This window comes from Sus scrofa, chromosome 15, assembly GCF_054392235.1.
Source record: "Sus scrofa isolate SSC_HxYL_T2T_F1_AM1 chromosome 15, Sscrofa_HxYL_maternal_Yorkshire_Landrace_v2.0, whole genome shotgun sequence".
In the NCBI taxonomy this organism is placed as follows: Eukaryota; Metazoa; Chordata; class Mammalia; order Artiodactyla; family Suidae; genus Sus; species Sus scrofa.
The window spans coordinates 80,393,351-80,406,077 of record NC_139397.1 but is presented as its reverse complement, the minus strand read 5'-3'; the positions used below and the strand labels follow the sequence as shown (position 1 = coordinate 80,406,077).

Genomic DNA, 12,727 nt, shown 5'->3' with positions numbered 1-12,727 from the left:
AAATGACACTAGAGGGATCAATATCCAGAATATATAAAGAACTTCTACAACAAACCCATAAATGACCCAATTTTAAAATAGGCAAAGGATCTGAATAGATATTTCTCCAAAGATGATATACAAACGGCCAATGAGCATGTCAGAATATGTTTCACACCACTAGTCATTAGGGAACTGCAGATCAAAACCACACCAAGCTATCAGCTATTAGGATGGCTGCTATTAAAACACAAAATGAAATAGAACATAACCAGTGGAGATGGATATAGAGAAAAAGGTAGCCCTGTGCATTTTTGGTTGGAATGTAAAAATGATGCAACTACTATGGTCTGGAGGTTCCTCAAAAAATTAAAAATAGAATTACCACTCAATTTAGTAATATTACTTCTGGGTATCTCTCCAAAAGTATATGGATGATCTTGAAGAATTTGCAGGACTGTGAAGAAATAGATATTTGCACACTCATGTTCACAACAGCACAATTTATAATAGCCAAAAGGTGGAAACAACCCAACTGCTCACTGATGGATTAATAGATTAACAAAAATGTGATAAGTACCTAACTGGAATATTATCCAGCCTTAAATAAAGGGGCTTCCTGACACATGCTATAACATGGATGAACCAAAAGACATTATGCCGAGTAAAATAAACCAGTCGCAGAAAGACAAATATTTTATGATTCTACTTGTATGAGTGACCTAAAGTTGTCAAATTCATAGAGACAGAAAGCAGAAAGGTGGCAGCTAGGGGCTGGGGCTGGGTTTGGGGAGGGGGGAGCAGGGATGAAGACGTGCTATTTAATGAGTCTAGTTTCAGTTTTACAAGTTAAAAAAGCCTGGACGTTGGCTGCACAACAATGTGAAGTGTTGTGTAACATTACTCAACTCTTCACTTAGAAATGGTTATGATGGTAAATTTTATGGTGTGTGTTTTTACCACAATTTTTAAAAAATGACACTTAAGAGTGCTGAGATCCTTCACTCTTCCCTAATGTTGATAAACTACAGGATCTGGTAAGATGATATAAGGTGAAAAATTAAAGTATGGAGATGTAAGGTTTAGTTAAATAGCTATTTTTTATGATTTTTATTTTTTTCCATTATAGTTGATTTACAGTGTTCTGTCAATTTCTACTGTACAGCAAAGTGACCCAATCCTACACACACGCACACACACATATATACTCTTTTTCTCACATTATCCTCCATCATGTTCCATCACAAGTGACTAGATATAAGTTCCCTGTGCTATACAGCAGGATCTCATTGCTTATCCACCCCAAATGCAGTAGTTTGCATCTTAAATAGCTATTTTTGAAAGAAGACATTTAGGTACAATGTCCAGGAAAGCGAGATCATTTAACTCTAACATCACCGCCTTTTTTTTTTTTTTTTTTGCCACAGCATGCAGTGGCTTGGTGTGGCTCTCAGTTCTCAGACCAAGGATTGAACCTTGCTGCACTGAAGGTGCTGAACCTTAACCACTAGACCACCAGGGAACTCTTATCACTGCCTTATTTTAGGAGCATCAGGCACAGACATGCAGGGAGAGGATGGCTTCTGTTCCAAGCAAGGCCAGGGATCAAACCCTTGTCCTCATGGATACTAGTTAGGTTTGTTAACTGCTGAGCCACATGTACAGTTTGTAATTATATATTTTTAAGCTTTTACAAAGAGTCTATGGGATTTCCCGTTGTGACTCAGCGTTAACGAACCCAACTAGTATCCATGAGGATGTAGGTTAAGGATCAGGCATTGCCATGAGCTGTGGTGTAGGCTGCAGACCAGGCTTGGATCTAGCATTGCTGTGGCTGTGGTAATAGGCTGGCAGCTGTCGCTCAGATTTGACCCCTAGCCTGGGAACCTCCATATGCCGTGGGTGGGGCCCTAAAAAGACAAAACAATAAAATAAAAAATAAAAAGAGTCTATGAAAATCTTTATTCTAGTTCTGGAATAGACTGCACGCCATGGAATTAGAGAAAATGAAAGCCGGCCCTCAGGGCGCACGTGTACACCCGACCACACCAGGCCCAGCCTCACACACATGTGGAGATGGCTCAGCTCCCAGATTCCCAGGCACCGCTGGCGCGGGTGGGGAGCATGGCCACCTGTGGTACCTACGGTCTCCGCGTCGCCATAGAAGGCAGCCAGGTCCAGGGGGCTGCGGCCATTCTTGTCCGTCTGGTCAATCTCGGCTCCTTCCTCAACCAGGAACTGGACCACTGCCCTGTGGCCTTTCAGACAAGCCCAGCTTAATGCCGACAGACCCTCTTTGTCCAGAGAAGAAAGGGTGGCGCCTGAAAGAAAAGCCCATTCACAGCACATGACCTCGACAAGGCAGGGCCCCGGCAAAGGCTCCCACACCCGCAAGTGCCTGGTGACAGCAAGGCCATCAGGCCTGGGCAACCTGCAGCTGATGGGCATCACTGCTACAGCTGAGGAACGGGGATGTGGGGTGCACTGCCCACTCCCTAGAAATTTTCCACAACAAAAAGACTTAACAAGAAGATCTTTTTTAAAAAAACTGAATCAGAAGATACTAATTGGGTCTGCCATAGCTGTCTTTGTCCATCTAAGAGAACCCCATGCAGGGCGGACCGTGGGGTACCTTTGGAAAGGAGAAACTCCACGGTGCTCAGGTGCCCTTCGCAAGCAGCCACCATGAGGGGCGTCCGGCCCTGCTTGTCACCGAGGTTCACGTCACAGCCTCGGTCCAAGAGCAACCTCACGATCTGAAAAAAAAAAAAAAAAAAAACACTCAGGATTACACCTTCCTGCTGCACGTTAAATTCCAGGCTCTTGACTCGGGCAGGTGTTTCCACTGTTAGGAGCAGGGAAAGGACTCTCCTGTCTTTAAAAACCTCTCTACGTCTGTGACTGTGGGGCCTAGGGGCCTATATTCCTTTAACAAAATCTTCTTCCTTCTTTTTTTTTTTTTTTTTTTCCTGGCTGCACTTGTGGCATATGGAAGGAAGTTCCCAGGCTAGGGGTTGAATTGGAGCTGTAGCAGCTGGCCTACATCACAGCCACAGCCACAGCAATGCCAGCTCCGAGCTGCGTCTGTGACCTACACCACAGCTCAAGGCAGTGCCAGATCCTTAACCCACTCAGTAAGGCCAGGGATTGAACCTGCGTCCTCATGTATACTAGCCAGGTTCTTAGCCGATGAGCCATAATGGGAACTCCTACATCTTCTTTTTAACATTCCTAATTCATTATCTATAAAACAGGGCAGAAATTGGGAGGAGGGCAATGCCAAGTGCAGTGAGGGATGACAAGACGGCCACTCTGGGGCATGAGGGGGTAGCTGAGCATAACTACAGGGAGAGAGTGGTACTGGGGCAGGGGGCACAGAAATACCCATCCACCCGCCTCCCCCAGCAGCCTGCTTCTAAGGCTCAAGATGGTGGGAAGGCTGGACCTCCAAACAGGTGATTTTCAGTAAACCTTCCCGGAGGAAAGTCTCAGCCTCAGAGTTGTTTTTCAACAGTATATGGTAAAAAGGGGACAAAAAACCCAGAGAGGCATCTCATACAATGACCAGCTAGGTGGGAACTGCTCTGTTCAGGAGGTAGTGGTCCAGCCTTTCTCCCTCTGGCCCTGCATTTGTTTGATCGCCACAAGAGAAGTTGGCATATTCCCACCGCCTTCTTGTTCTTGTTTCCAAACTTCCCCCCAGACCAGGAGAGAGGGTGAGCTAGGGCATCACAGGGAATGGATGGTACAAACCAAGCCCTTGGAAACAGGAGAAAAGCCAAAACCCCAATGGGCAGGACCACAGAGGACTCACAGCTCCTACCCACAGAGCTAGCAGTAATCAGGAGTAATGCAACTCCATCATGTAAACTTGGGTCTAGAAAATTCTTCCTATAATGCACCTGGTGAGATCCATCTGTTTGCAGCTGTGTGTAACCTGGTGCCAGGCATGGGTACACACGTGGTCACTGTTTACAAAATGAAGGAAGAAACAACGGAACCACTACTCTCAAGGTTCCCTTGCTCCCCTGAATTAAAAGCAACAGCACATCACCCCTAGCAAAAGAAATAGCCTGCTTCACAGTGAGGGGCCAGAGGGAAAAGGCTTCCTTTTCCAAAGAGCACAAGAGAACCACTCTTCTCCCAGTGTGCTGGACAAGTGGGCTACACAATCACAACAACAGGTCTGGTAGAGCACGTCTTCTGTTGTCGTGATGGTGTCCACTCATTCCAATTCCCCTCCCCAGTTAAAAAGCAGCAGCGGTGGGTCTCTGACCTGGTGACCAGCCTTGCCCCTGGTTACCAGCCTACTTGGCTGACTGCTAGCCCAACACATGTCTGCCTTTATCCAGCAGTGCTCACAGTAGAAGCAGAAGCCAAGACCGTGAAAAAGACAGGGCTCCAGGGAGCGGCATGTAGGATCAGCAGGGGAGGGGGCAATCGTGAACTCAACCCCATCCACCGTTTCTGAAGCATTCAGGGTCCCACTGGTACCTGCCAATGCCCCTGGCGTGCTGCACAGAACAACGGTGGGACCCCTCTCCTGTTGGTCCGAGACACAGCAGCTCCGTGGTCCAGCAGCAGCTCACAGACCTCCAGCTTGCCTCGTCCTGCGGCGGCGGTCAGGGCTAAAGGAAAGTCACAGGGGGGGAGGAGTCTGTTAGCAGGTGGCGGCTAACGGTGGCTACACATTCTCTGACACGCCTCCCATTAAGAGGAAGGGGACTGTGTATCGTGACTTCCTTGAATCTGGGTAGCTTCTATGACAATTTTGGCCAAGAAAACACAGCAGAAATGATATTGAGGGAGTTCCCACTGTGATGCAGTGGAAACAAATCTGACTAGTATCCATGAGGATGTGGGGTTGATCCCTGGCTTCGTCAGTGGATCAGGGATATGGTGTTGCCGTGAGCTAAGGTGTAGGTCACAGACGTGGCTCAGATCCCACGTTGGTGTGGCTGTGCATAAGGCAGCAGCTGTAGCTCCGATTGGACCTCTGTCCTGGGAACTCCCATATGCCTCAGGTGTAGCCCTAAAAAGCAAAAAAAAAAAAAAAAAGATGCTGTGCCAGTTCTGGGCACAGGCCCAGAGATGAGCAACTTTCACTTCTTGCAACATTTCTTGAAACCAGATGCCATGCTGTGGGGAAGCCCAAGCACCAGTCCTAAGGCGAGACCCACAGGGAGAAGCTGTGTGTGGCTGACATCCCAAATGGGCTCTCAGCAGAAAGCCAGCAACCAACTGTGGACCATGTGTGTGTGCCATCCTGGAAATGGATCCCCAGACTGCATCAAGCCACACCAGCTAGAGCTGAGAGAACAGACGTGAGCAATCTCTGCAAGCCCAGACCAAATGTAGATTCAGGAGCCACTAAGAGTTTGTTTTGTTGTTACTGTTGTTTAAAGTAAGAGATGACCAGAATATGGTGCAGCAGAAACACAGAGATCAATTACTGTCCAGTACTGCTTCCTGACCTAAAGGCAAACATTTCAATTGACAAGAACTAGTAAGTTCTGAGGCAGAGAGAGTATATCACATCATTCCTGCCTTCATGGAGCTTTTTTTTTTTTTTTTTTTGACTTTTTGCCTTTTCTAGGGCCGCTCCCCCCACAGCATATGGAGATTCCCAGGCTAGGGGTCGAATCAGAGCCGTAGCCACCGGACCACACCAGAGCCACAGCAACACGGATCCGAGCCGCGTCTGCAACCTACACCACAGCTCACGGCAACGCCGGATCCTCAACCCACTGAGCAAGGCCAGGGATTGAACATGCAACCTCATGGTTCCTAGTCAGATTCGTTAACCAGTGCACCACGTCGGGAACTCCCCTTCATGGAGTTTAGAATCTCTGTAACAAGTGCAGACCCTGGATTAAGAATGTCAAGAAAGGAAGAAAAGGAGGATCAGACTGCAGAAGCCTTGAGCACCCAGGTGTCCAGCCCAATGTGATCCTGAGGCAGGAGCAGCCACTGGTGGCAGAGGTGCTGCGGGGAGGTCAGCTCAAGGACAAGACAAGAACGGTATGAAGTGAAAGAATACAGAGCAAGTATCCTCATGACAACCTGCTGGCATTAGTGCCTCCCCACCTTCTGGTCACGGTGCCTAATGGAGGGGAGGGGGTGGCAGAAAGAGGGGTTTATGGCATGTGAACCACTGTTCAGAGAAAAAGACAGCCCAGGCCAGGACCAGAAGGAGAGAGGACAGAAAAGAACGGGAGTGGGAGACAGAGATGCCTAAGGCAAGTGTGTCTACAATGCAGAAGAGGAAAGAGAGGATTGAGCAGGATGCCAAGGCTCTATTGATGGAGCAGTTCTGTTTTTATTTTCATGGCTGCACCCACAGCATATGGAAGTCCCCAGGCCAGAGATGGAATCCGAGCTGCAGCTGCAGCAATGCTGGATCCTTAGTCCACTACACTACAACGGGAACTTGGGCAGTTCTGTTTTGAAATATAGCCTCACACCTACAAACTTTTGGCTTCCTGAATAGAATAAGCCTTCCTACAAATCAGTCAGATGTCTCAGTATGAAAACTGGGAAAACACAGGAATAGGCCCTTCACAAAATGTGAAGTCCAAAGGCCAATGAACTTCTGAAAAGTGCCTGACCTCAGCAGTGGTTCTGGTAATTGAGAAATGGGACCCACTGCTGGCTGAGGACACACATAGCAGCCTGTGTGTCGAAACACGCCCCAAGGTGCCCTCGGAACTGATGGGGAGATGTGCTCAAGATGGCCCTGAGCTGGACCAGCCCACTTGGCCGTGGACAGCTGGCCCCATCAATCATGGTGAGGTCACACGCTCTGGGGCAAAGGCACATGCTGCAGCTACATGCAGTGCAATGGTCAGTCTCCCAAACTGAATGTGGATTCCAAGAACCAAAAGAACACATAGGGTGACAGTTCAGAACAGAGCACCACAGGTGGTCTCAGAAGAGGTCTCGTCTCCCTCAGCCCCCTTTCCAGGGGGCGGCGCCCAGCTCTGCTGTGACCCCTGGTTCTCCTGGCCCCGAGGTTGCTGAGATGGGAAGCCAGGGGCTCAGTGACACAGCTCCCCATGTTCTCTGCAGACCCCTTCTCAGGACAGACACTGTGCTTACTCCGACTTCCAGTCAGCCTGGCCATTGTTTAATCTCCAGGACCAAGCACACCCAAAGATGTAAATGTGACATTGGGGTCTGATCTCCCTCTGAGGGACACAGAAGTTGCCATCAGCTTGACTGAGTTTCTCCAGAAAGGACAACCAGAACAGACTACAGATGCAGCAGAAGCTACCGGGGGTCGCCACTGGCATGCCATTCCTACCCTGTGTTACACAAACAGGCTCGCTGCCACCCATCACAGGTCTAAACAACTTGGAAAAAAGTTACAAAGAAATACCATCTGAGTATGAGTATTTATATCAGTTTATATACGATGCTCTGGCTGCAGGTGGGGGTACCTCTACCCCAAATGTTTGAGCACCAATGGCGATCCTTCTTGTCGTGTGAGCGTCTACACTAGCAGGTCCTGGCCCTGCTGCCGGGCATGCCCCACACAATCTGTTCCTGCCATGGTGTGAATGGTAATGATTCCCACATAATGTAGGCTTTGGGGCACTTTTATATCCACTGTCTGGATGGCGCTGAAGACCACACCCTCTGAGTGGTTTGTGAGATGGAAGATCTGGACCCTACCTGGGCCTGTGGCTCCTCGCAACCTTCCTCAGCCCTCTCTCCTGCCGGGAGCCGACTGTGCCAAGGAGCGACATATGGGCTGCAGGCAGGGACAAGGACAGCGACAGCCAGGCACATGCAGGACATGGTGGAAGGAATAAACCCAAGGCCTGAAGCAGCTGATCCACCGTAACATTCCAGTCTCTTTTAGTTGGTAAACAAGTTTCATCCGCATTATAAGCGCGGCCTTTAAAGCAGGATTTCTGTTACAGCTGCTACTGATTTTTTGCAACAGCAGCACATCAACAATGACAGCCCGGCACTAAAAATAGGGCCCTGTGCTTTAAGGAGGCGCCAGAGGAGCCAGAAGTTAGAGCAGCTGAGAATCAGAGGGGGTAGTGCCACCCCAGGCCTGGCGACAGCGCAGGGTTCCCTCCTTTTCCTTTCCAGCCAGTCGGGCTGCATGTGCAGGGTGAGCTTTCTTTTGGTGGTAAAGCACCTATTGGCATGGGCTGGGAGCCTCACACAGTTGGCCTAAGTGGATCACAACTTCCTCTGGAGGCGCTCACTCTCAGATGATGCCCAAACAATAGGACCTTATGTTTTCCTTTTTTCTACTCAGATTGAATTTTCGGCCCCATCACCCAGGACCCCTGAAGCTAGAGTGTATCTCAAGTTCCAGCAGCCGCAAGGATTTGAGGATACCATATTCGGCAACATGCGAGACTGAAGGATAGTCAACCACATGCTTAAACAAAGTCACGGCAGAACTCTGCTCAGGAATTCCAGCTATTCCACTGCAAAGGCTGTCCTCTGAGCTGACCACCAGCCTCTAACAAGGGTCAGTGCACTCTGCCTGGCCGGAGCAGGAGGAGGAGGACCAGGACAGGAGAGAGTGCATGGCTGTGTGGCAAGGCCTTGCCTTCTGGCCAAAGGAATTCAAAGAGGAAGGAGAAAGGAGACTTGATATGAAATGGAGGCTCTAAAAAATCAAAGTGGGCTCATGGCACTTCTGAGGACTCCAACTGAATGGAATTTCTTTTACTTGCAAAATCCTCAACAAGACAGCATTTTTGAAATTAAATTCCCATGAAAGCATATATCATTTTCTGACTAATTTCACCTTAACAATACTGCCTTCTGTCTTCAGAGCATGAGTAGATTTGTCACAGCAGATGTTCATTTTAAGAAAACCCAACTGACACTCAATGATATGAAATCCTTACTGAAAACATCAGTGAGATTATGGCTTTTTGTAAAATGGATCATTTGCAGACTCCTTTATGAACTAAAGTTCTCTGGGCAAAGATGTGTTTTACAAAAACTCAACTGTCAACTTGCCTGGAACACAGTCCTTCCATAAACACGGCTGTTGATAACATTTTACGGCAGATCTGTCCTGAGGGTTTCAGTAACAGACTGTCACCCTGTCCCCTCATATGCTGCTGTCCTGACTTAGAAATTTTGAGAGAAGGGTGACAGCTCAGAGCACACACAGACCCTTTCCTACTTCTGGACAGTGGCCTTTTCACACACTGTACACTGATGACCCAAACCACCCTCCAAGGGGTGAGCTGAGGCCTTGAGCCAAGGCAGTCTGCACGGCAGAAACAGCTGAGAGGGCAGCAGGGGCAGAGCAGCTCTCTACTTGTGTTTATTGTTGCAATTTATTTCCTAATATATTGGCTTTTCCCATCTTTTATAAAAAAAAATGGATGGAAAATGAATAGTAGTAAGTAGCAGGGTTCTCATAAAAGTCAACTCATTGTGACCAAGATGGAAACCATTAGATGTGACAAAGGCAGGGAGGACTGAACCTGGGCCGGAGGTTTGCTGGACAAGCCCAGATCAACCACGGAGGAGGACAACAGAGGTAAAACCTGCACGTGTACTGCTGGGACGTTCTCAGCTATTTCATCTAAAAATGTAATTAGGGACTTTATGATTTTTTAAACCTCTTTGGGAACGGCAGCCTCCCTCACCACCCCCCGCCCATGCCCCTCATACTTCCTAACAACTGACCTCTCAAGAAGTTGTTACCCCAGAGGCCACTAGGCCTGTGTTTGCTTTGCTATCCTCTGGGTCTGAGCAGGGCTGCTACTCAGAGAGGCTGGTTCCAAGGCTCTGGCTAAAAGTAGCACCTGGCCTTCTTCCCACAAAAACCAGGCAATACCCCTCCTTTACTTTCTAGGAACAGGGCTGAGACTTAGAATAGCTCCAGGAGTTCCTGTTGTAGCTCAGTAGTGATAAACCCGACTAGTATCCATGAGGTTGCAGGTTCGATCCTTGGCCTCACTCAGTGGGTTAAGGATCCGGTGTTGCCGTGAGCTGTGGTGTAGGTCTCAGGTGTGGTTTGGATCCTGGTTGCTGTGGCTGTGGTGTAGACTGGCAGCTGCAGCTCCAAGTTGACCCCTAGCCTGGGAACTTACATATGCTGCATGCGCAGACTTAAAAAAAAAAAAAGCCAAATCCCACAGCCTTGCTTTGTCAGGCATTTCCTTCTGGCTAAGGGAGGGGAGGGCTTCCAGCAGAAGAACAAACTTCCCAACTGCTATAAATTCATCTCCACAAAAATCGGAATCCTTCACAATGCAAAGGATAAAATGAAACACAATAAAGACTGCTCTTACTGAAAAATGCCATTGCATTGGGAGACGAACACCGCTCCCCCCCCCCCAGCCTCCAGCACCCCCAGCACTGACCTAACTGACACCCGTGCTGGGAGGGGTGTCAACAACCCTATGAACGGGAGGCCACTGAGCAACCTTATGATCGGAGGCCAGCACTTCCCAGAAGCTCCTGAATCTCGCGTGTGGCTGTTTGGAACACCTTCCTTATTGTTCTGATCCTTCCTCATCCTTCTCCATTTAGCACACATCTCCCAGGAGGGCTGCAGCTGGGGTCAAGGAGAGGGAATCTGTGACAAGGCAACAGACAGCAACCACAAAGCACATAAAAATGCTGCCCTCCCCCTGTACCACATGAGCCTATTTCCCTATGAACCACTTATAAAACAAGAAAGGAACGAAATCCAAGCAACCGAGACACTCCTGACATGTTACCAGTTCTAGTATAAAAACGTGCTATCAGTCTCTGCACACAGATTAAACATGAACCTCAAATTGCCAAGGAATGTTTTAAAGAATTAAGATGTGTGATTGCCACTAAATGGGACTTCGCATGAGACAAAAATTATTTTCTATAAAGTAATTGCAAAGTAACTAAGCATTCATTTCAGTACTCTATCAAGACCAAATATACATCATAAATATATTACAATAATTAATGTTAATAATCACCTTATCACAATCTTGGCAGCATATTATATCTGTTGAACACTTACAGTTGCTGAGCTCTGGGCAAAATCTTGTGGGTGAATTCTTATTTAATCTTTACAAGAATCCTTTGAATTCGATGATTATTATGTCCATTTTATTGAGGCAAAGGAATTGAGTCACAAGAGTTATATCACTTGTCCTGACTCAGAAAGCTGACTCAGTGTCAGTCAGGAATAAACTCAAGCAGCTGAATGAACCCAGAGTCATGCTCCCAAACAAAATGGGAAGATCCTGACACGCTTTAATAATATGGTCTGAGACTTGTAAAGTGCTTTGTACATGGTACTTCACAGCATGAATGCCTTCAAATTCATAAATTCATTTAATATACAACTAAGGCAAGTAACAATCATCCTGGTTTTACAGATAAGGAAAATAGGGCCCAGAGAAGTTAAGCAAGTCACCTAAGGTCACACAGCTAGAGGGAGACAGGGCAGGATTTGAAGTCAGGGAGTCTGGCTGGGGTCTGAGTTCTTAACTTTTACACTTTTGCCTCTAGGAAGTCTCCCTTTAAAAAATATCCAACTAATCAGACAGACTATGAATATTGTTTTAGAACAAGATACCAGAAACACCTTTTTTCTCCAGAAGAAGAGTTAAGCTTTCTCCCACAGACAATAAGGATAACCTGTAATGACCGTGTTCCCTTTGAACAGGTCATCCTATGGCCAAAACAGCAGCCAGTCCTAGTAAGCATTCGGGATACTGATGTAGGAATATCCCTGCCATTCCTCGTTTCCTATTTCTCACTTCTTTTCTCCTTTTCTCATATGTATCATTTCAAATAAGCCTCTTCAAATCATTTGAGGAATAATGTGTGCCATGAATAACGTAAATTCAATTTTAAAAGTTTCCTAAAATACGGATGACATAAATCACGTTTCCTATAGACTTGGTGCCAAAAATCTATCAGAAGATTGGAGCTTTGAGCAGCTGTCACTTCTAAAGTGTGTGCAGAATGCTCACATTTTGAATAGATCCTCTTATACACCAAATTATTTGAAGCATGTATAACATGCTGCTCTTCTTCCTGTCCTTAAAGGACTGAGCGTGGGCTGAGAACAGAGTTCCATGCAGGACTCCACACGAGGGGTCAATGTAAAAAGGGGGTGTTTCAACAAAACCATGCTACACAAGCTGAGACCCAGTCTCAAAAAAACAAAGAATCCAGGAGTTCCCATTGTGGCTCAGTGGTAATAAACCTGACTAGTATCCATGAAGATGTGGGTTCTATTTCTGTCCCCACTCAGTGAGTTAAGGATCTGGTGTTGCCATGAGCCGTGGTGTATGTAGGTCACAGACTTTGCTGTGGCTGTGGTGTAGGCTGGCAGCTATAGCTCTGATTTGACCCCTATACCCGGGAACTTCCATATGCCACAGGTGCATTCCTAAAAGGAAAAAAAAAAAAATCCAAATATCAGTTCAACAAGAATCTGAAAGAACCAATGATGCTTTTTCTATGGGAGAACATGCAGTGAACAACATGTGGTCCTGACAGGAGGGAGTCACTGAAAGAACAAGCAGCCATGCTTTTGGTAAAGATGTTCTAAGCTACCAAAATGTAGACAAATGCATGTTTTTATGTCGAAAGCCAAAGTTTTTTTTTTATTTTTTTTTTTCCCCTTAAGGCTGCACCCACTGCATATGGAAGTTCCAAGGCTAGGGGTCGAATCAGAGCTGTAGCCGCCAGCCTAGGCCACAGCCACAGCAATTTGGGACCCAAGTCAAGTCTGTGACCTATGCCACAGCTCATGGCA

At 47.2% G+C, this 12,727-nt stretch overlaps 2 protein-coding genes and 1 long non-coding RNA gene across 32 annotated transcripts in view; all 3 read right to left on the bottom strand.

Moving 5' to 3' along the window:
• Positions 1-12,727, bottom strand: part of LOC146395936 (uncharacterized) — a 1,175,949-nt gene that overhangs the window by 399,566 nt on the left and 763,656 nt on the right. The gene's annotated exons all lie outside the window — the stretch shown is intronic.
• The window catches only part of DAPL1 (death associated protein like 1), a 933,549-nt gene that overhangs the window by 573,242 nt on the left and 347,580 nt on the right, over positions 1-12,727 (bottom strand). The gene's annotated exons all lie outside the window — the stretch shown is intronic.
• The window catches only part of TANC1 (tetratricopeptide repeat, ankyrin repeat and coiled-coil containing 1), a 246,037-nt gene that overhangs the window by 9,605 nt on the left and 223,705 nt on the right, over positions 1-12,727 (bottom strand). For 27 of the 30 annotated variants that reach the window (XM_085001112.1, XM_021074760.2, XM_085001117.1 and 24 more), the window contains 3 exons: positions 4,474-4,607; positions 2,612-2,735; positions 2,125-2,300 (listed from right to left, as the gene is read on the bottom strand). In XM_085001112.1, coding sequence (XP_084857238.1) covers positions 2,125-2,300; positions 2,612-2,735; positions 4,474-4,607 — 434 coding nt within the window. Of the gene's footprint in view, positions 1-1,899; positions 2,301-2,611; positions 2,736-4,473; positions 4,608-12,727 lie in introns of all 30 variants that reach the window. The other 3 variants (XM_085001126.1, XM_085001124.1, XM_085001125.1) reach the window with 1 other exon arrangement.